This window comes from Dryobates pubescens, chromosome 8, assembly GCF_014839835.1.
Source record: "Dryobates pubescens isolate bDryPub1 chromosome 8, bDryPub1.pri, whole genome shotgun sequence".
Lineage (NCBI taxonomy): Eukaryota > Metazoa > Chordata > Aves > Piciformes > Picidae > Dryobates > Dryobates pubescens.
In genome coordinates, this window is record NC_071619.1 from 27,427,813 (window position 1) to 27,451,217 (window position 23,405).

The 23,405-nt window shown below is 39.7% G+C and overlaps 1 protein-coding gene across 2 annotated transcripts in view; it reads left to right on the forward strand.

The window, feature by feature from the left end:
* Positions 1-23,405, forward strand: part of GRID1 (glutamate ionotropic receptor delta type subunit 1) — a 552,748-nt gene that overhangs the window by 447,670 nt on the left and 81,673 nt on the right. For both annotated transcript variants that reach the window (XM_054163347.1, XM_009901703.2), the window contains exons 6-8: positions 360-533; positions 9,444-9,605; positions 11,421-11,540. In XM_054163347.1, the coding sequence (XP_054019322.1) occupies positions 360-533; positions 9,444-9,605; positions 11,421-11,540 (456 nt within the window). The remainder of the gene's footprint in view (positions 1-359; positions 534-9,443; positions 9,606-11,420; positions 11,541-23,405) is intronic.

The following is a 23,405-nucleotide window of genomic DNA, read 5'->3' on the forward strand; positions in this document are numbered from 1 at the left end:
AATTCTTTCTGTATATATTTGGATTGAAGGCTCTTGTTTTATGCTTAGAAACTTATTGAGAACATCTCAGTGCTTTTCTGTAAAGAACCACCTCTTCAGTATCTTAGTATTGCTGAGATAGATGATGCTATGTTAAGCTGGTTTATTTTCTTTCAGATGATGTGTAAAAAAAAGTCAGTGCTGCTTTGAATACAAAATAAGAACATTTGGCATAGAGTAATCATGTGCATCTGTAACTTTTTCTTCTATATAGTTTTTTTTTTGGTTGGTTTGGGTTTTGTTTGTATCCAACAGTGAGAGGAAACTATAAAATGTTTGGGCAAATGCATGTTTTTAAAAGGCTGTGTCTCCATTCTTAGGAAATCACTGATAATGAAATATTAGAGTTGGTGCATAGTGCGCTGGGGAGGATGACAGTTATCCGGCAAATTTTCCCTCTCTCAAGAGACAACAACCAGAGATGCATGAGGAACAATCACAGAATATCATCGCTGCTTTGTGATCCACAAGAGGGCTATCTTCAGATGCTGCAGGTCAGTAGCTGTGCTTAGTAGAAAAGTCCATATTAGGTATTTGACATAAGATAGATTTCTGTGATGCTATTACCTTAGAGGAAGAATAAAGTAAGCACAGATAAATCTGAGCATGTAACCTTTGATGACTTTTCTTGACTTATTTATTTCCCAGCACTGAGTGCTTTATATGTTATGTCTATGAAGCACCAGCAACTGGTTGCACTGAGAGCTGATTTTTCATGTTTCATTCTCTTAGGAACTTTCTGTTTGAAAAAAGTTGTGCTAACGTAGTCTTGTGGTGTTACTGCTTGTTTATGCTTATTAGACATCTGTTGTGAAAGAGTTAACCTGGGAGGGTAACAGAACTCTGGTAGGTATTGGGCTGTGGAGCATTTCACACTTAGTTAAATGGACTGAATCCAGCTGATGTTTTCAATCTGTCCTGTTCCAATAGTCTCAGAAGTCTCTAGCAACAGATAATTGTCTGAGCATATGAAATACGCTCTACTAGTTCATGTTCCAGATTTTGGAGAGAGATTTGGCTCTGGTATAAGCAACATCTCAAGAATTCTTGGCAATTTTTCCCAGATATAGCATTTTTTCTTGCAGTAATTTAAGTATAATTTTAAGTGCTATCTCCAAGGATAATGCAATAATTTAAAACCACAGGTCTTGGACTTTTGGCAGGATTCCATGTGTTTCTGGTTTACTTTGGACACAGTTAAGAATCTCATTTGTAACTGTAGAAGCTGTTGGATGAAACTGAAAACTTTACTGAAACTGAGAATATAAGACTGATTAAAATCTTTTGATTGCATGTTTAATCCTGAGATAGAATAGAATAGGATGGGATAGGATAGAATAGAATAGAACAGAATAGAATAGAATAGAATAAACCAGGTTGGAAGAGACCTTCGAGATCATTGCATCCAACTCATCATCCAACACCATCCAATCAACTAAACCATGGCAACAAGCACCCCATCCAGTCTCCTGCTAAACACCTTCAATGCTGATGACTCCACCACCTCCCCAGGCAGCCCATTCTAATGGGCAGTCACTCTCTCTATGAAGAATTTCTCCCTAACATCCAGCCTAAACTTCCCCTGGCACAGCTTGAGATTGTGTCCTCTTGTTCTGGTGCTGGTTGCCTGGGAGAAGAGACCCCGCCTGGCTACAGCCTCCCTTCAGGTAGTTGCAGAGAGCAATAAGGTCTCCCCTGAGCCTCCTCTTCTCCAGGCTAAGCAATCCCAGCTCCCTCAGTCTCTCCTCATAGGGCTTGTGTTCCAAACCCCTCCCCAGCTTTGTTGCCCTTCTCTGGACACATTCCAGCAAGTCAACATCTTTCCTAAAGTGAGGAGCCCAGAATTAGACACAGTAATCAAGGTGTGGCCTAACCAGTGCAGTATACAGGGGCAGAATGACCCCCCTGCTCCTGCTGGCCACACTGTTCCTGATAGCGGCCAGGATGCCATTGGCCCTCTTGGCCACCTGAGCACACTGCAGGCTCATGTTCAGCCTACCATCGACCAGTACCCCCCAGGTTCCACTCTGCCTGGCTGCTCTCCAGCCACTCTTACCGCAGCCTGCAGCTCTGCATGGGGTTGTTGTGACCAATGTGCAGAACCTGGCACTTGGATGTGTTAAATCTCATGCTGTTGGACTCTGTCCATCTGTCCAGCCAGTCGAGGTCCCTCTGCAGAGCTCTCCTACCCTCTAACAGTTCAACACCTGCCCCCAGCTTGGTGTTGTCTGCAAATTTACTGGTGATGGACTCAATGCCCTCATCCAGACCATCAGTGAAGATATTGAAGAACATGGGGCCCAGCACTGATCCCTGGGGGACACCACTAGTGACTGGCTGCCAGCTGGATGTGGCACCATTCACCACCAAGTGTGGGTATTGTGTGTTAAGAGCGAGTCCAGAAAGGGTTTGGCGAGGCTGTGAGGAGGAGGCTGTTGCCTGTCTGGGAGGGAGATTCTCAGGCAGAGAATTGTGTAGATCAAGACTTTCCAAGGAATATGGATGGGGATATTTGTATTACTTCTTTGTGCCCTATTAAAAAGTTGTAGTTGCAGAGACTGAAAGCCTCTGAGGAAAGGTGATTGGATGCTTCCTCCTTGAAGATCAGGGAAGTTTGGCAAATGCTAATCACATTCACTGTAGTTCAGAGCACTGGCATATTCTTTTTGGACCGGGGCAAGTCTTTGCTAACTTAGGACATTTTTTTAATCTTTGTTAGTAACTCTGAGGTATGCTGTAATGAGAACAAAGGCCACTCATTTCAGAGGATCAAATCAATTTCCAGTATGTTGAAAAAAACAGCCATTCTGCACCAACAAATCATTCATTGGGGAACAGTCTTATACTACAGCAGAATTGCTTGTCTGTGCTGGTTTATGCACAGTCGTGATTCAGAGGCTCATCTGAAGGGCTCTCTGAGCGAGGTTTTATTTGCTGAAACAATAACTGATTTACTAACAATAACAGTCTCCTGCCCTATTACTGAATTTTACTAACAAGGACTCTTTAGGAAGGGAGATATAAAGTAATGGGAAGGTATAAAGCTCTCCTTTTAGAAGTCATGTCCAGTCATGCTAGAATGAAGTATCATGAAAGGTGAAGAGCATAATATGAGAGCTCTCAAATTTGCTGCTCCCAGTATATTTTGTGTTATCTTTAAGTTTCTACAGGTTGCATATAAGATGTTCCTGGCATGTGCAGTTTTATCTGAAGCATTCCATAGCATCACCTTTTTCACAGGCTTTGCCAAAGCATCTGACGTAACACCTTGTAGGCATATATTTTATATCAGTTTCCAGCTATGACTTGCATATTATTAATGGTCCTTCAATTCAGCTACTTCCAATCTCCTGTTTCCTTTTTCCTGCTGAAAAAGAATAGTTTTGACCTTTTGCTGTACAGAAGTACATCATTAAATTACCTCTATTGCCAAAGGCTGCAGTAGCTCCTAGCACCATGTCAGGCTGCACAAATCCACCACAGGCAGTTACTGCCTTCTAGCACCAAGCCCTTGTGTTGCTCTGAAGCAGTTTGATTAACACTACAGTTTGGAAATCCCTGGCTCTTTCTCCCTTGATCAATCTCATATTAATAATTATTTGTTGTTAAGGTAACCTATTAGCAATGGTTTTTGTTATTTATTTGATGACTTCGAAGAAGAATAAGGTAATCTCTGTCAGCCTCTAGCTGTAAGATTTTATAGGGGAGAATTTAGCATTTTAACAAGCCAGTAAAGAAAGAAACATTTACATCATGGATTGTTAACTTTGTTCTAGCTAAATTAATGAAAATCGTTTGGAATTATTTTCTTCTCTGTGTCTTTAATACCATCTCCTGGAAAGTTGTTTTTCAGTGAGTGATCATCCCAGTTTGGCATTCTGACAAGGCTTTTAAAGATCAGGCTGTTCTGCAAGCTCATCCAAAAACTCATCTGTTTGGAATGCTTTGTGGAAATTCAATCTTACTCCATCAACCAACTCGTCAAAATTTTGCTCGTGCCCTTATTGCTTGCACATATAATGCACACAGCTGGGTTTCTGCTTCAACTGGAGAAAAAGCCCTATAAAGTTTCCTGTCTCAGTCATTTCACTTGACATCAGAGGACTACATTTGCCTCTTTCTTATTCTTCATATTTGATTTTCATATATGATATCTCTCTTACCTTTATGTAAGTGGAGAAAAGACAGTTTAGAACTTGCTGCCTTCCATTTGTGATGCGTTTCCTTTTCTTTGGGCTATGAGCATTGTCAGAATTGACTTGTCTGGAAAGAGAATACCTGAGGCACTTCAGGATTTATCGGTAAATCTAGTTAGTCCTAGATAGGCCTACTATGTACCTCTGCATGGCATTTGAAAGGTATTTAGTGGAATTATTGCTATTAAACTGTTTAGATAATTTCAGATATAGTCTTACAGGATCAGTTTGAAGAAATTTCAATGCATAACTTGCTTCTTTTCAAAACCTTCCTCTTTAAATTTTAGTTTTGAAGCCCATCTACAAATCTGAATTTCAAACCTGAGGTGAAGATCTTTTTTCTTTCATCAGATTATTCATGATGTGTTAAGAAACTCAAAATCAGCTTTTTTTTTTCTCCTTCTTTTTATATTTTTTTAAGATTTCTCTTTAGAAATGCAGCTGCCATTGCAGATTGTTTATTCCCATATTTACCATATATACAGTTAATAAAATCAGTCTATGTGAGATTCTACTTATACTAAAACACAGTACAGGGGCATGTATCTGAAATCATTTAACATGGTACAAAATATATAGTAAGAATAAAAGCACAAAACCCAAACCAAACCAAAACCCAACCCAACCAACCAAACAAAACCAAAACAACAACAAAAACACTCCAACCAGAAAATTAATGAGGTTATTCCTCACAGGATTCAGAATCCAACCTTTCTACTGAAGAAATATTCCAGGAACTTCTTTGACTTATTTGAAGATGTGGAGAAGTGTGGGAGGGTATTCATTGAAACAGCTACTCTTCTCCCTCTGTAAAAATTCCATTCTTCAAAGACTTGGCCTTCCAATATCTTTATAGATGTCACTTAGCTATTGCTCCCACAAAGCTGCATTTGTCTTCTCTTCAGGAATGACTGCAATTTAACTGCTGTAAGTGGAGTTATTTTTTGGAGATGTATTTGACTGCCTAAACTTAAGGGCTTGATCCTGCAGTTTTGTCCAAATGTTTTCTACAAGATGTGTTAGCAGAAGAATTGATTAAACCCCCCAACAACTCTGGGTGTCTTCTGGCAATGTGGGAGTTTGTGAATACTCTGGGGGCTAGAACCCTGAGAACCCTGAGGTATGTCCTGGAGTAAGCTTTTCCTTTCTGCTTAGATTACCTCTTTTCACTGCTGGAGGTCTCTATTAGCATAATCAATTAATTGAATTTTTATTCAGTCCTCTATCAGGGAGAGGACAACAGTGACTAGAATAAAAGGGTCACTACTTCAAATTTTTCATTTTTTATTGTGTCTGAAACCTAATTTGCACCCATGTTTTTTTATAAATGAGGCAGGGTAAAATCACTGTCCTCTTCCTCTTGTCCTCCTGCCTGATTTTCAGTTGTGTTCAGTTTTCTTTATTAAATGTCTCCTGCTAGACTTTCCTTGGACAGCAAGCATTAGCTGTGCCAAATCCTTGAGATGTTTAGTGAGTGAAGCCAATACCTGTAACTAATGAGCTTGAGTATTGCAGGGTAATCCAGGCCTTGTATTATTGTTAACATGTTATTAAAAACCATACTGAGGAAGAAAACACTCATAATTATGATAAATACTCATAATAAATAGCTGAGGGGTGAGAATAGGCAGTATAGGTAGGGAAAAGCGGTGTGAAATATGAACCTCAGTAAAAATGGGGGGAAAATAATAAGGGAAGAACAGCTGCTTATCAATAACACAAAAAAAGAAAGATTGTGAGAGTGCAGTATTGCAAAGAAAACTTTGGAAGCCCCATTTTTTCAGATATTTTAAAATAGAATGGGCAAAGCACTAAATAATACATGAGTTAGATTCCTTACTATCAGAAGATTTGAATAAATGTATAACTGAGGTCTGCTTTTCTGTGGTTTTAGAATAGAATAGAATAGAATAGACCAGACCAGGTTGGAAGAGACCTTCAAGATCATCGCGTCCAAACCCTCCACCAATCCAACCCACCTAAACAACCAAACCATGGCACCAAGCACCCCATCAAGTCTCCTCCTGAACACCTTCAATGATGATGACTCCACCACCTCCCCAGGCAGCCCATCCCAATGGGCAATCACTCTCTCTGTATAGAACTTCTTCCTAACATCCAGCCTAAACCTCCCCTGGCACAGCCTGAGACTGTGTCCTCTTGTTCTGGTGCTGGCTACCTGGGAGAGGAGACCAACCTCCACCTGTCTACAACTTTTATTCAGGCTTTCATTTGCCTCAGTGACAATAAATAGACCTTTGGAAGTTTGAAGCTGACATTTGAGTCTTTAATGAATGTTTGGGCTTTTTGCTCTGTTTTTTGTTATTGTTGTTGTTTGTTCGTGGTTGTTTTGGTTTGGTTTGGTTTGGTTTTTTGTTTTAATGAATGCCAGACTTCTGGCTGTGATTTTGTTCTCCATGAGCAGTGAAGCATGTATTTAAAACACAGGCATTCAGGCAAAGTCTCACAATGGTCTCGGCAAACTAATTTAAGAAAATGAAATAGGTCAGAATTTCAGTCTCTTCACTCTAACAATATCCTTGTAAGCATACCCTTATACCATAAGTAAGCCACTGATCTTCACTGCTCCTAGTAAGACATCCTGTCATTAGAAACACAAGTGCATAACTGCATGTGGCAGTACTTGAAATTTGGAAGTTGAAACACAGTTTAAGGGCATGCTGGTGTGTGCATACGCAAGCACGATGATCTCACTCCCCAGGCAGCAAGCGCTTCTGCTGCTGGCATCCTGTCCTCAGTCTGAGTTCCTCTTCCATCTGCTTCATCCTTGGAGCTGAGTGCTGTGGCCACTCACAGGACAATTTTGGCATCAGCAGGGTACAGATGCCCAGCTTGAGTTTTGAAGCACTGGCATGTGGGTGTCATCTTGTCTTCCCAGTTGGTCTCTTTGGTGGTCCTGTCTGACTAGAGTTCTGGCTCAACTGACAAGTCAGAAATTGGGGTCAGTCTTTGTGGCTTGCTGGCCTCCCCAGAATAGCATTTGTCTATGATTAGTGCCTCTGACGAAACTAAAAGCTATTTTCGTATATAACTTTAAAAGTGAAATAACTATGGAAAATCTCATTAAATCCACATAAACCCCCCTATAAAATTACATATAAGAATGTGATATGGAAAGATTTCTGTTGTCATTGAAAATTTCTGAAATGCTTTACTAGTGTATGGTGGATTTTTTCAACATTGGAAGGTAAAAGATCATAAAGTCTGGAATGATTTTCAGAGGACATACAGGAACATGCCTAAAAATACTCACATACAGGGCATATTCTTCACTGTATTGGTCAAACAGTCACCATAGTCCATATAGCAGATTTTAATACAATACCCGCAGGTTTTGCAGCTCTCATCAATGAAGTGAAAGAGAAACTGAAAATTACTCTTTTCTTTCTCCAAACAGGACAGAAGTTAAACATTTTGTTTTAATCTAGAAATGTTAGTTATATGAAGGAGAATCTCTGTGGGCAGATGTATGTCCTTACTTCTGGTTCCCTCTGTGAATATATGAATAAGAGTAATAAAAAATTCTCCAGAGTTTGCAAAACCCAAAGTAGCCAGATACATTGCCTGGGTTTTGCTTCTGACTTTACCACCAATCCTTAATGCTACCTGAAGACTAATTTTAAAATATACTATTTTCCCATTCCTCTGACGGCCCTGGTGGAAACAGAGTGTTCCTGATGCCTGGAGTATTCCACAAATTCCCTTTCAGTGGCTTTTGTACTCAGAGGGTGTTTGATAGCTGAAGATAAAAATATGTGAGCAGTTGCAGCAGAAAGCGTACACAGGCCTTGCTGGCCGAATCCTTTCTCTTTTAACAGCGCCGTTATTCTGGAGATTACAGATAAAATCCGGTGCACATATAGCAATTTTGCTGTACTAAAATGAATATATTAGAAAAAATAAGAAGTTATTCTAGCCTTGAATTTACTGTGAGATCAGGTCAGAGTTTCTATGTCTTAAGTGACACAGGAAAATACAGGTAAAGTTTTACTATGTGGTGGATATCACTGTATGACAGTGTTGTAGTTTGAGCTGGGTGCCCCCTGCTGTGTTTGCTTCCTGTGTCCAGAAGTCCAGCCCAGAGGGGGTGGACACAGGAAATTGTGTATTTCTTACCATAATTCTTTGCACCACTATAAGATCCAGTGCGGGGTCTGGCACTTTCTCTTTCTTCCTCCTCCGCCAGCCGGTAACTGGGGGAGATGTCTCCTGGCTTTGGGCCTGGCCTGGGATGGGCAGTCTCAGATCTGGCCAGCTGAGACTAGCCTAGCAGTGGAGGGGGAAGAGGGAGCCCTGGGGGTCCTGGGTGTACCCTCAGGTGGGAATGGGATGTCTCTGGGTTTGCTTTGGGATCTCTCTTTGTCACTGCGCTTTGTTTTTTCTGTAAACATTCACTGCTTTCTATTTAAACTTTCATCACTTTTGCAATCCATTTTGTCTGAGTGTTTATTTTCTGCCCGTGGTGGGGAGAGGGGGCTGCCTCAACCCAGCACAGACAAAGATCAGATCATGTATTGCTATCTGTATCTTGGTATGAAAAATGAAATACATAGTTGAGAATTACTAGGGTGTTGTTTTCACTAGAGCCTTTGTGGTCAAATATTGTCTTACATAAATTAAAGATAAAGGAGGCTAAAATACATAACTATAGAGAAAGTAGTAACCAATCTCAAGTATATCTGATGGAGAGAGATGATCAAATCACTATAGTACTGTCACTTCTCCTTCGTTTGTTCTAAACTATTGCATTAGTGTTACATTTTGCTGCCAGAAATTACCAAAGAGGTTGCTCAAATGAACAAAGAGGAGCTTAATACCTTTCTATCTTTTTCTCCTTGCTGAAAGGACTGACAAAGCAGCAATCCTTGCCTTTCTTTGACAGACAGCTGTACTCACTCTACAGCTTGAACTTGTGTTTGAACTGCTGTTTCTTATGCCATTACAGCTCTGCAATGCAGGGTGCAATGCAAGTGTGCCAGAGTCCCTTGGACAGGAGGGCCCAGGAAAGAAGGTGGAGTGAGCACTAGTATTTGAAATAAGGTGCCTTGGCTGTTGATAAGGCAAACACTCCCAGCTTTTAGTTTTTATTTGTATCTTCCTGCACTTTGTTTTGTTTGCTGGTTTTTACAATTTGTTCCAAAGGATGCTCAAATAAACAAAGAGGCTCATTTTTATTATTGTTTGCAGGTTTCCAACCTGTACCTGTATGACAGTGTGCTCATGCTGGCCAATGCTTTCCACAGAAAACTGGAGGACAGGAAATGGCACAGCATGGCAAGTTTGAACTGCATGAGGAAATCCACCAAACCCTGGAATGGAGGACGATCCATGCTAGAGACTATTAAGAAGGTGAGAATAGACAAACCACTGTGCTATAAGCAGTTGAAAGGGTTAGTTCATTTCACCTTGAGATTAGCTTTTGAAGAGAATTTTGACTTCTATTCAACTTTTCTTTGACATATTGCAAGTGATTTACAGCCACCAGGAGTAATCTACAGCTATTAAACAAGCAAGTGATTTATTACAAACAAATTGCATCCACTGCAGTGGTGTTCCAGTGGTGTGTGTTCTGCTTCTGTTGTTCTCATAGCTACCTGCTGTGGAGGTAGTGTGATTAGAAATAGTCATAGAAATTGAAGTGTGTATGCATCATAATAATTTCCCCAAGAGAAGAACATAAGGAACTCAAGTGGATAGCCAGCTATAGGTGTTGACTTATGTTCTATTTACTGGAGCTCGACTAGTTTTGTAAGTTAGCTGAGCATTGGTAAGTACTTACTTACTCTAGCCTAGAGCAAAAGGGATTTGATTTATCCAAGTTATCACCAGATGTTGCCCTGTCCTTTCACATGTTGAATTGCTCAAACAGGGACAGTATGGTGGGTTTGCAGATGCATGGTAGATTCTTCCATGAAAGCTATTTGATCACATATACCAGTGTAAAAAATTGTGGTGGATTGATGTTTCCCCCCAGCATTAACTTTTAGCCAGACCAACTCAGTTAGAAGAAGATGAAGCTGTATGTATGAGCAAAACCTACACTCTACAATGGAATAAAATGAATATGTACACAATATACAGTATTTACAGTAATATAGAGATATCTACAGTTAGCAAACAACACAAAAAAAAAACTCTGGACAAAAGAGCCGGGAAGCCATTCCACTGCCCCCCTAAACCACCCTGTCCCAAGACAGAGAAAGGAAGTGAGAGAAAGCAGTGGGTTAGACTTATCCCAAGGCCAGCCATATGCATGTTATCTTCTCCCAAGTGAAACGAAACAGCCAAGATCAGGAGAGAAAAGGAAATGGGAATGGGAAATGTGAAGAATTGTTACGGTACAGCTTCTTTTATCCCAGACATTTATCCAATGAATTTGTTTAGAATAACCTCTTGTTTTCCTTTTTACACCCAATAGTTATTTATTTATATTTTTCTACTTTTCTGCTCAAAATCTGCAGCTAAATTTTAAAGGCATAGGCTAAAACTACCGCAAAAATATTCATAATTTTACTATAAAAACTTTACCAATTATTTGGGGGAAAAACCACCCATTTCCCCACAAATATATTGATGAAATGGTTTTCCTGTAGTAAAATGATCATGTATTTTGTTGCAGTGTGACCAATCCTAATGAAATAATCTCTTGTTGCTATATTAATTCAAACTGCAGTGTCATTTCAAGCTTCTTGGCTGCAAACCCCAAATATTCCATATTCTGTGATACTTTCACCAAGAAGCTTTAATAGTATTTAATTGATTATTGTTTTTAATTTGCCTCTCTTGGGAGCACAACAGGCATATTCTTACCTTTGGACCTGGAGTTCATGCCTTGTTATTTAACCACAGTTAACGTGCTGCCCCCAGTTACACTGATAGGGCTGCTGCCTCATGGTCCACCAAGGTCCTTCTCTTCTGTCTCTGCTGAGGACTTGATGGGTTTTCTTCACGATATATAGTGAATATGTTAGTGGTAATTTTCTCCTGAAAAATCCCAAAGCAAAACAAAAAGTCTGTTGTCTGAGCTAGGGAACATCACATAATTGCAACATTTGGGTTCACTGTGACCATTTTCAAATGAAATTTTGCATAACTTTAATGAAGAAGGGTGTTTATAAAGGCAAATTTGTTCTATTATAACATTTCTGAAACTTCCTTCCTTAGGGCCATATAACTGGGCTTACTGGTGTTATGGAGTTCAGAGAAGATGGAGCCAACCCCTATGTTCAGTTTGAAATACTTGGCACCAGCTACAGTGAAACATTTGGCAAAGATGTGCGGAGGGTAAAGATATGCTGCCTTTTTCTCTCTTTTGTTTTCCTCTAAATTATATACATTCCATTTCACAGGAGAAAATGTTATTCATAAAGAATGAATTAGTGCTAAACTTCAGAAGAAATATGCCATAAGAAAACTATTTGCTAGTATCTTACATACTTAAATCTGGAAAACTAATTTTAAATTGCTAGACAGGAGTGCTGCAAGTTGTTTCAACATGTGCAGTAATGATGCAGTGCCATAATACTGTCAACATAATAGTGAAGACTGCTCAATTCTGCTAATATATTTTAATGTTAATTAAGATATAATTGATATTATTGGCATTGTCTTGCTAAGAAAGCTAACTGAGAACATAAAATACCTAAACACATGAAGATGTTTTGAAGTATAACAACTGCAAAAATTTCAGATAAAAATATCAAGATAATATAATTTCTAAAATGGATGATGATTTATTGTGTAAAGGCAGGGATGACTTACCAGTGGTAGCTGGTGGAACAAGGACTGATGGGAATGAGAGAGCAGTTAGGCTGATTCTATGGGGCTACTGTTGTGGCTTAAGAAGTCTACCTTACATGTCCGTGTGGAGTGGGTGCTCAAAAAAATATCTGAAACTTTCAAGGAACAGTAAGATTCTGGTTGGAAACCAAGCTGCAAATGTTCCTCAAGTGGTCAACTTGTTGGAACTGTATGGACGTATTAATCAGAGCTGAACAAAGAGGACTCCATGAAGAGTTAAAATTTCTATTTTCTCTTTCCATTTTACCTTTGGTTTCTGTCTTTTGTTGTCATTCACCTGAATTACATGACTCTAAATGGAAAAACAAGCAAAGAACTTGTGCTTACATTATCAACTTAAATAGCTAATCTTGAGATTCTTTCGGAGTCCAATTTGGCACAAGGATTCTGGACATGGAGCCAAAAGCTTTTACAGTGTCTATCAGAAATTCAATAGAAAGAAGAGAAGTATGCATAAATGTCCAGGAGATATAATTAAAAAAATTCTCTTGCCAAAAAATGTGTCTGAATAGTTGAGCTTGGCTAGGCAACCCTCCTGTGTTGCAATGACCAGAAAAGGCTATTTCTCAGTCCTCTTTCATTTCTAGAAGGTTTGTGCTGCAAATGAAGAAGTGTAAGTTCCAAGCACTACCTGAATGATGAAAAATCATCTTCAGTTTGGAAACAGCATTGCTTATTTAATAAAACCAAGTTTCTTAGGAGACATAGGAAGCAATTCTGGTTCATAAACAGAAGTATGCACCTCACTCTATGCACAAGTATGCAAACAAGAAGCATCCAGTGCCATGTGAGATGCCGTGGACTATTGTACTGTACTGTATTTACAACTGCCACTACAGAAAAGAATGAGCGTACTGTCAGTCCCTAGCAGATTGATGCCATGAAGTGTTTGAGGTTGATTCAGTTTTGTTACAGAGTTCCCAAGTGACTTTGAGTAAGTCACATAATTGCTTTATGCTTCAATTTACTTTTCAGTAAAATTGGCATGATTGCCACTCAGAACAGATTTGAGGCCTTAAAGGGAAATTATGATGTGTGAGTATACATTATTACTTTTTTCCTTTGTACATTTCAAATATGGTAACACATATACAAAAGCTCTCACTTCAGTATGTGTGGCTTACTGACCAAATTGAGATACAATCCAGATGTGTGAAGTGGGGGTAGCTAAAATATCACTCAAAAGAGACCACAAGGCAAAGAAATAGGTAAAATGACTAAAATAGCTGAATTGATATACTCACATTAGGGATCACTTTTGATCCCTAATGTGCTGCTTTTGGATTAGATGGTTATTATAGGAAGACTTAACTTTTTGGATGTTAAATACAGGGCACTATATGGTTTCCAAATGAAGGGAAGTAAAATTCTAAATGGGTATCTTTTTGAAACTACTGGCTGTGGAATACTACTCTGTGCTGAAATGAAGTTCTGAAATTGATCCTTTTAGCCTAATATATACAGAGAGTAAAAAGTCAGCAGTATGCTAGAGAAGTATATAGAAGAATTTGGAAGAGATAATATTTTTTTAGAACAACATTACCATAAAGCTATTGGTATTCAATTATTTAGACAGTGACTTTTTATTATTGCAGCAAAAATATGTTACAGCTCAGAAGTTCCTTTAAAAGCTCAGAAAGTCATTCTTGTCCCATTTATATTGCTTAAGTGAGAGATCAATTCTGATTTATTGTCAATTGTTTCCATATCAGCCTTTTCTCAGATTTAGCTGTGGAAGAACATAGATTTGATGAAAAACAGAGTGTTCTTTCTGCATGGTTTTATTTTCCCTGTATCTGTTCATTCCTGCCCCAACCCTACAAAAACCTTTGCACTGAGGACCTGTAATAAGGTAAAGCAAAAGAGTATAACACTGTTGAGCCTTAAAGGGAATCTAGTTAAAAGCTAGTGGGCTTACAGTACTTAGCATACCTTAGAAAGTTTCTTAGGGATCATTTCCATCAGAAAGACTTCTAGGAGAATGTTCAAGATAATAATACAAACCTGGAAGTAATTTTCAGGGCCTTTCTGAAGAGGCATCTTGACTCTTCCCAGTTGTCCTGAGATCTGGTCTTTCTACAAACACTTGTTCCTTCCACTGCCTGTAATCCAGTTATGAATGCAAGTAAATGTATGTATTTGTTTCCTTATTATACCTCCCCTTTTGTTCCACAAGTCTAACACCATAACTTGTGGTTAAGTTTGACGGTAGTTTTTTCATATTTTGTGTATGTGTCGTCTTCTTCTATTTTTTGGACATAATTTAATGTAAAGGAAACTTCAGAAAATGCTCTAATTTCTTGGACTTAAACATAAAAGAACAGAATATGTCCCTTAAGTTATTCCACCTTGTTTTACAAAAGGCTCAGGTGATTGCCTTCTATTCACTGTGTGCATGTGGAGCGTGAGGAAGCATGGTGTTTGATGCTTTAAAAAGAGTTCTGTATTGTTACTTATCAGGGCATTTGAAAGTTGAAGGACAAGATTGTCAGAGAAACTGAAAAGGCTTAAATGCCTAGTGCTTGATGATTGCCAGGATGGTTTATGTTCCTAAAGTCTGTAAACCCCTTTAAAAATAGCAACCTGAGTATTTGTGGTGGTGTGTTTTGGTTTTGGGGGGAGGGGCTTGGGGGTCTTTTTTGTTTTGGTTTGGGGTTTTTTTGGGGGTGTATGTGTTTGTTTAGTTTTTGGTTTTCTTTTTTAAGAAAAATAATTGGATATAAACAGAAAAGGGAATTGGAAAAGTTATGAAATATAACAGAATCAACCAAACAAAAAAGTATGAAACTTTAATCCCTGATGCCACACTAATATTTTAAATTGAATTGGAGTCAAACAAAGAATTAAAAAGAAATTATAACTTGGAAAAACAACAAAAAGTGGCATAAAGTGTTCAGGTGAAGTTCATGGAACAGAAAGAATGAAACTAGTAGCCTGTCATGTTCAAAAGCTTTTGAAACTTCTGAGATTTGCATTTGTAGCAAGAAAAATTCCTTTCTTCTCATTTCACCCTCTATGTCCACCTCCCATGCTATTGGGTATACTCATCAAATTTAGTACCAGCCTTAATTGCTGCAATTGCTGGGTTTTCCACTGAATTTATTTACCAATATGCTGCTTCTTTTTCTCTTTTATATTCTTATTTATTAATCCTTTGTGAATTTATGTTATTACCTATATGGATGTATAAAACCTCTCTTCTGTGTTTATGTGTTTATGTCTTCTACTTGAAGCTTTCCAATCGTTCCATTCATTCCCAGCGGTGGAAGTGTCTGGGGTGATTGATAACATCCTTGTGCTTCATTGGCTCACGCTCCCCACCTGTAGCATGGATTTGAGGCTACTTGCCTGATTTGCACAAAGTTCTGAAGTCTGATAGAAAAAAATATTCTAGCAAAATCATTTAGCTGTTAACATTGAGAAGTGGAGTGAATCATAGTACTAAAAATTTTATTTTAACTATATGAGACCATGCTTTCAGAGATCGTTGGGAAATGTCAATGGAGAACTGTGTCCCACTTCCACGGTAAAAGGGACATCAAAGGAAAGGAGGTCAAGAATACATTAATTTCTTAATACATTATCAAGCATCTATATTATTAGTTCTTATTAATGGGCACCTTGCTATAATTTCCAGAACACCTGAGCTGATTCATGTATCATATTTCTGCAGTTGTATGGATTCCACACAAAATCATACAGCTGTCAGAGTGAAGAGAGTCAGGACTCCAGGATTATATTCCTAGCAGCTCACTAACTCACAGTGAGCTCTCAGAGTGTAAACCCAATTATTCTTGTTTGACCATGTGTACAAAGAATACCATAACAGCTTACTGCACTTGCAAGGATGTGATTAGCCTTAGTTAGATAATATCTGTTTATCTTCATCCTTGGCAGGAAGATCTTCCGTAAGTGTGAAATGATGTTGTTGTTTGGTTTATTTTATGACAGGGATCATATTTTTTATAAACTGATCTGCAATTCTTTCCCAAGTTGGCTATAATGAAGGCAGAATTAATGGTTTACACACATGCTGTATTTCATAAGAAACATTCTGTTCAAAATGATAATGTTTACCATTGGTTATTCATTTCTGTCAGTTGGTGTGTTTTAATTTTTTTTTTTAAATTAGATTTTCTTGAAATATCATCTGCTTCAGAAACATACTTGTTTCCTTCTTCACTTTTGAAGCAGATTGCAGAAGTCACTGTAAGCAGTTTTGTGATATGCCTGAAGTCTGATGCAGTATTTTAATTGGAAGTATTACTTTTCGACATAATCTCATCCTTACTGTGATGAAGAATCCCATGCTTCTTATTCATTGAAAAAAGGAACTGTATTTTCAGGGGTCTGCAGTATTAAGTGCTTTCATCTGCAAGAATATTGCATAATCACATTGTATGCTGCTAAAAGATAATAGAATCATAGAATGGTTTGGATTGGAAGGGTCCTCCAAAGGTCATCTAGTCCTACCCCACTGCTGTGAGCAGAGATATCCTCCACAAGATCAGGTTGTCCAGAGCCCTGTTGAGCCTCACCTTGAGTATCTCCAGGGATGGGGCCTCAGCTACTTCCCTTGGCAAACCTGTTCCAGTGTTCCACCACCCTCACAGTAAAGAACTTCTTCCTAACATCCAGTGTAAATCTACTCTTCTCTAAATTTAAAACTGTTGCCCCTCATCCTATCACTACAGGTCTTTGTAAACAGTCCCTTTCCTTCTTGCAGACCTCCTTCAGGGACTGGAAGGTAGCTATTAGGTCTTCATGATGCCTTCTCTTCTACGGACTGCGCAGCCCCAACTCCCTCAGCCTGTCCTTGTAGCAGAGGTGTTCCAACCTTCTGATCATTTTTGTGGTCCACCTCTGGACCCACTCCGTTAGGCCCATGCCCTTCTTCTGTTGAGGGGTGCAGAGCAGGATGCAGTGTTGCAGGTGTGGTCTTACCAGAGCAAAGTGGCAGAATCACCTCTCTCAATCTGCGGACCATGCTTCTTTTCACGTAGCCTAGGATTCGGTTGTTGTGGCAAGCCCAGGTGTGAAGAGAATTACCTTAGGAGCTTACTACTGTACTTGAATCACTTTTATTCATATGGAAAAATACATAAGTAAATTGCCTGAGTTTGGCTGTAAACCACATGCCTAACTCCTCTTTGAGCACTTCATAAAGGGACACTTGGGTATAATAATTTGGTTTAATATGTGTTGCTAAGGTAGCTTTCAGCTGAAATGTAGTACTGATGTCTTGGCTACTTGTGATCACTAAAGATCCCATGTTACCTTGCAAAGGGAAGGGCTAATAGTCTTCTCATACTGAGTAAAATACAGGTCACACTGGGTCTAACTTTCTGCTTATGTTGATTGAGTGTCATGGTACAACAATTTATAAAAAGCCTATTGTGGTCATGGTTGTTGGGATACTGCTGAACTCGATGATCTTGAAGGTATTTTCCAAACTTAATGATTCTGTAACTGATGCTGTCAATCCTTGGCATCAAAGCAAAAAATAAACAAACCTTCATTTTTTAATTTTGATTTTATATAGAAGAGGGATGTGAGGAGTAACAGTAACTATATTCTTGAAAATTTATAAATTGAAATATTCATGGTGAAAAATATAGCTGAATGTATAGGAAATTACTATGATCATTTTTTGAACTAAAGAGTACTAGAGAAGAAACATGAACCTGAGAATTTTTATCTGAAATGAGGTGGGAGTCCCTGTTTGCCCTAGGTCTGCAAATTTGATGTTTTGGTGCTTGTTGGTTGGTTTTGTTTTGTTGGGGGTTTTTTGTTTGTTTTATGATTGAAATGTTTTATATTCCATATGCATTCATTGTAAAATTATAGCTGAATAATTACACTTAGAATAGAATGGAATGAAATAGAATAGAATAGAACAGAATAGAATAGAATAGAATAGAATAGACCAGACCAGGTTGGAAGAGGCCTTCAAGATCAACATCCAACCCATCATCCAACACCACCTAATCAACTAAACCATGCAACCAGGCACCCCATCAAGTCCCCTCCTAAACACCTCCACTGGGGGCAACTCCACCGTCTCCCTGGGCAGCCCATTCCAATGAGCAATCACTCTCTCTGTGAAGAATTTCTTCCTAACATCCAGTCTAAACCTCCCCTAGTGCAGCTTGAGACTGTGTCCTCTCGTTCTGGTGCTGGTTGCCTGGGAGAAGAGACCAGCCCCTGCCTGGCTACAACCTCCCTTCAGGTAGTTGTAGAGAGCAATAAGGTCTCTACTGAGCCTCCTCTTCTCCAGGCTAAGTAACCCCAGCTCCCTCAGTCTCACCTCATAGCACTTGTGCTCCAGACCCCTCACCAGCTTTGTTCCCTTCTCTGGACACATTCCAGCAAGTCAACATCTTTCCTAAACTGAGGGGCCCAGAACTGGACACAGTAATCAAGGTGTGGCCTATCCAGTGCAGTGTCCAGGGGCAGAATGACCTCCCTGCTCCTGCTGGCCACACTGTTCCTGATACAGGCCAGAATGCCATTGGCCCTCTTGGCTGCCTGGGCACACTGCAGGCTTGTGTTCAGCCTATCATCGACCGGTACCCACAGGTCCCTCTCAGCCTGGCTGCTCTCCAGCCACTCTGACCCCAGCCTGCAGCTCTGCATGGGGTTGTTGTGACCAATGTGCAGAACCTGGCACTTGGATGTGTTCAATCTCATGCCGTTGCACTCTGCCCATCTGTCCAGCCTGTCGAGGTCCTCTGCAGAGCCTCTCTACCTTCCAGCAGATCAACTCCTGCCCCCAGATTGGTGTCATTAGCAAATTCACTGATGATCGACTCAATGCCCTCATCCAGATCATCAGTACCCCCTGGTCCCTCTCTGTTTGGGAGCTCTCCAGCCACTCTGACCCCAGCCTGTAGCGCTGCATGGGGTTGCCGTGGCCAAAGTGCAGCAGCCGGCACTTGGACTTGTTAAATGCCATGCCATTGGACTCTGCCCATCTGTCCAGTCAGTCGAGGTCCCTCTGCAGAGCCTTTCTACCCTCTAACTGACCAACATCTGCTCCTAACTTGGTGTCATCTGCAAACTTGCTGATGACTGACTCAACCCCCTCATCCATATCATCAATGAAGATGTTAAAGAGGATGGGGCCCAGCACTGATCCCTGGGGGACACCACTGGTGACTGGCCGCCAGCTGGATGTGGCACCATTCACCATCACTCTCTGGGCTCGGCCCTCCAGCCAGTTCCTAACCTAGCACAGAGTGCTGCTGTCCAAGGCATGAACTGACAGCTTGGCCAGGAGTTTGCTGTGGGGGATGGTGTCAAAGGCCTCACTGAAGTCCAGGTAGACTACATCCACAGGCCTCCCCACGTCCACCAGACGGGTCACCTGATCATAGAAGGAGATCAGGTTGGTCAGGCAGGACCTGCCCTTCCTAAATCCATGCTGGCTGGCCCTGATCCCTTGGCTATCCTGTAAGTGCTGTGTAACTGCACTCAAGATGACCTGTTCCATAATCTTGCCTGGCACTGAGGTCAGGCTGACAGGCTTGGAATTCCCTGGCTTATCCAACCAACTGTTCTTCTGGATGGGCATCATGTTGGCCAGCTTCTGTCCTGCTATTGGAATTTGAGGCAAAGAAGGTGTTAAGTACCTTTGCCTTTTCCTGATCTTTTGTTACTGTGTTCCCCTGTGTGTCCACCAAGGAGTGGAGGTTGTCCTTGCCCCTCCTCTTCTGTTAATATATTTATAGAAGGATTTTTTATTGTCCTTCACAGCAGAGGCCTAACTGAAAGTAGAAAATAGGTTTGGAAATGCAGGTTTTGTTGCAAATATGTGATACATAGTTCTTTTAAAGTTTATTTTATTTTATGTTTTTGGAAAACGTTGATATTGGGACCCATGCTTTTGAGTAAACTGTTACTTATATTTGCAAACACCAAATGCTGTATATATTTGCAAATTATACCAGTGTCAACCCTAAGTAAAAGGGATGTCTTGCAAATTTCATTTGGAATTCCTCCAAGCTTAAGATCATGCTGGTCTTCTCCTTTAGAAGACTGTTCATCTGTTTATTTGACATTTTCACAGCATGAAGCTCGAGGCTGGATTTTAAAAAGCAGCAATATCTGAGTTATAAGTGGTTCCAGGATACCTACAGCAATTAGGACACCGCTGAAGTTCCCACAGCTCACATGCACCACTGCCTGTATAGTTAGAAATTCCATTTAATTCATGTCACATACTACATCATACTTACCAGATTATAATGAATCTTATGCATAATGTTCTCCTTTTTAACATGTATGCAGTATTGCATAAAATTGGGATGTTAGGAGTGTTAAAATGAGTCTTCTTAAAACAGTCACATCTTTAATTATGGAGTTTTCATCAAAGCTCTTATAATTTATTGATTAATCATAGGAGAGTGTTCAGAATGGAATGAAGAGAAAGCCCATTTCTGTAGCTCAGCTCACAAGGAATTCTGTGCTCAATTGTGCACACTATGAAGAAAAATATATTTCCATGGGGAAACAGGTCAGGATTTTCTGATCTGAACACCAAAGAAACTAGAAAATGTTTGAGAAAAAAATTTTCTCTTTTACCTCTTTGGAAATCTAAATACCGAGATTATTTGCTATTCTCTTTTGCCCAGAATCAATCTTGAACAAAGGCAGTAAGCCTGCTGCTCCAGAAAAGGGGGACAGTCTTGTTTGAATTTCCTTTCCCATGAAATAACTTTGTATCATAAATGTTGTTTAAAAATCACACCAAAACCAGAAGAACTTTCTGTTGAGTATTAGAACAGCTTTTTAGCGAAATCACTCTCAAAGATAATGCCAAAGTACAAGCTCTGTTATTTCAATAACAAATCAAATAGGTGTCTTCTTGGCTTTCCTAAGTGCATAAACTAAGGAGTTCTAACATCTCTTCATTTTTAGAACGATTTCAGTGTTGAGAAGAGTTACAAGGACTTTGTGTTGAGGGACACCAGGAATAATTTTCTTTCTGTAGTGTTTGAAATATACTGAATTCTTTTAATGTAGTAAAACAACTCCAGCCTACTGACATCTGCTTCACTCACTACTGCCTTTCCATAAAAAGGTAAGTTGCAAAGTCCCACAGAGTTTATTGATGAGGTCTAAAAAACTTGCATGTATTGGTCTTTGGTGGAAAGTGGATGTAATGAAGAGTGAAAAAAAATTTATAATGCAGGGCTCTGTATTATAGTGGAAGAGTTAAGGATAAATATGCTACTGCTCACTATTGGCTAGAGCAGGTAGACATATTCAGGCTTTCTTTTAGGAAAAGAAACAGCATGGAAATTGTTAAATCTGACATCAGTTATTTGTTTTAAAATTGTTTATCAAGACTAGTTTCCCTGAATATGACAACTATAGTGAGGAAGGAGAGCCTTCATGTTTGTGGTGGTAAATTCCCCTCAATTAGAATATGTGGTAGGTTGAAATTCCTCCCTCCCACACTCCCCCCTGCCCCCCCCCCACCCCGGTCCGCCCATTAACTTTGCCAGACCAGCTCAGTTGGAAGCAAATGAAAACTGCCACAGAATACCACTAAAAGGTCCTTTCCTAATGCTTTACTCAGGACAGCACTTGTTCCTGCTCTGCCTAAAGCTTCTGTGCCCTCTTGCCTGGTCTCACTGTTTCTCCCATCATCACAAAACTTAGGGGAAACAAGTGAGGAGGCAAATCCTTTCTCCTGCATGTGCTGTTTTCTGGTGTAACATGTCCATGGTGAAAGTGGGGATGACTTTTTTTGTGTTAAGTAGTGATTTTACCAGCCCATTAAGTGAATCATTAATTTCAGAGGGCTAACCTCTATATCTCCCTGCATTGTTCATGGTAAAGTCTCACATTCTCAAATCTTTAGGGTTTGTTTTTTTTCACTCATAAAAATTGGTCACAATGATATGAGAGAAGTGGGTACGTTTTAAAACAGTTGTGAAGATATCATCTTGGGATGCTACCTGGCCGATACCAGTTCTTGGGCATTTGTTTCGTTGTGTGTAAGTAATGTTATCTAAATATACACAAGGTTGTCAAAGTTCAAAAATATGTATTCTTTTACAAAGACAGCTAAAGCTTTCCAAATACAGTGTTTAAGAAGATAAGTGACTAAAGGTATTGAAGCACTTGGAGTCTTACCAGAAAATAGTCCTGGACAAGTACAGGAATTGACAATTGCTTACATGGAGAGAAAAAGCTAATATTCAGTAATTAGGAACGTGGGTGATATTTAATATTAGAACATTTTACTTTGAGTAGTTCTAGTACCATCCATAATTTTCTTAAAGCTTTATGTGTGATTTATTCTGCCATAAGATTAATAAAACAGAAAGGCATGTTAGTAGAGGTTTACATGACTAGTATGTTCAGGCTCTGCTTTTGTCACATCAGAGAGTTGCCCAGGTTGTTAACTGTATTAGTATCATGTAATACATAAACCATGTGGTTGCGTGTTCAGAAACCTGCTATTGCAGTTTTGCCATCTTGACAGAAAAACACTGTTGAAATCTAAGTTTTGAGAACATTCGGTTTTGAGATTTCTCCAGGGTGTTTGCTAAGCAAGAGATGAATAGTTTTGTTGGATCCAGGTCTAAAATATGTTTTTCAGTCTAGGTATAGCAGAAACTGCTTCTCATGTTTTAGACCCTAGGGAGTAGCTCACTTCTGGGGTTGAATCTGAAGTTTTGTCTGTGTTTTCTTTCATTTTTTTTCCTCTCCTAAGTTTCAAAATGAATAACTGGAAGTGAAGTATTTCTTGATAGGTTTTCTGAGTTTGCCAGGTGTCCAGAGAAGGGCAACAAAGTTGGTGAGGGGTTTGGAACACAAGCCCTATGAGGAAAGACTGAGGGAGCTGGCACTGCTTAGCCTGGAGAAAAGGAGACTCAGGGGTGACCTTATCACTCTCTACAACTATCTGAAGGGAGGTTGTAGACAGACGGATGATGGTCTCTTCTCCCAGGCAGCCAGTACCAGAACAAGAGGACACAGTCTCAGGCTGCACCAGGGGAGGATTAGGTTAGATGTTAGGAAAAAGATCTATACAGAGAGAGTGATTGCACATTGGAACGGGCTGCCTGGGAAGGTGGTGGAGTTGCCGTCATTGGAGGTGTTCAGGAGGAGACTTGATGGGGTGCTTGGTGCCATGGGTTACTTGTTTATGTGGGTTGGATTGGTTGAGGGGTTGGACGTGATGATCTTGAAGGTCTCTTCCAACATGGTTGTTTATTATTATTATTATTATTAAACTCATTATAGTGTCTTTCTTAATTTAAACAAAATGTTAAATCTTCTCAATCAATCAAGATGAATCTCTTATGTCAGGGGCTTGCTTTCTCAGTTTGCATA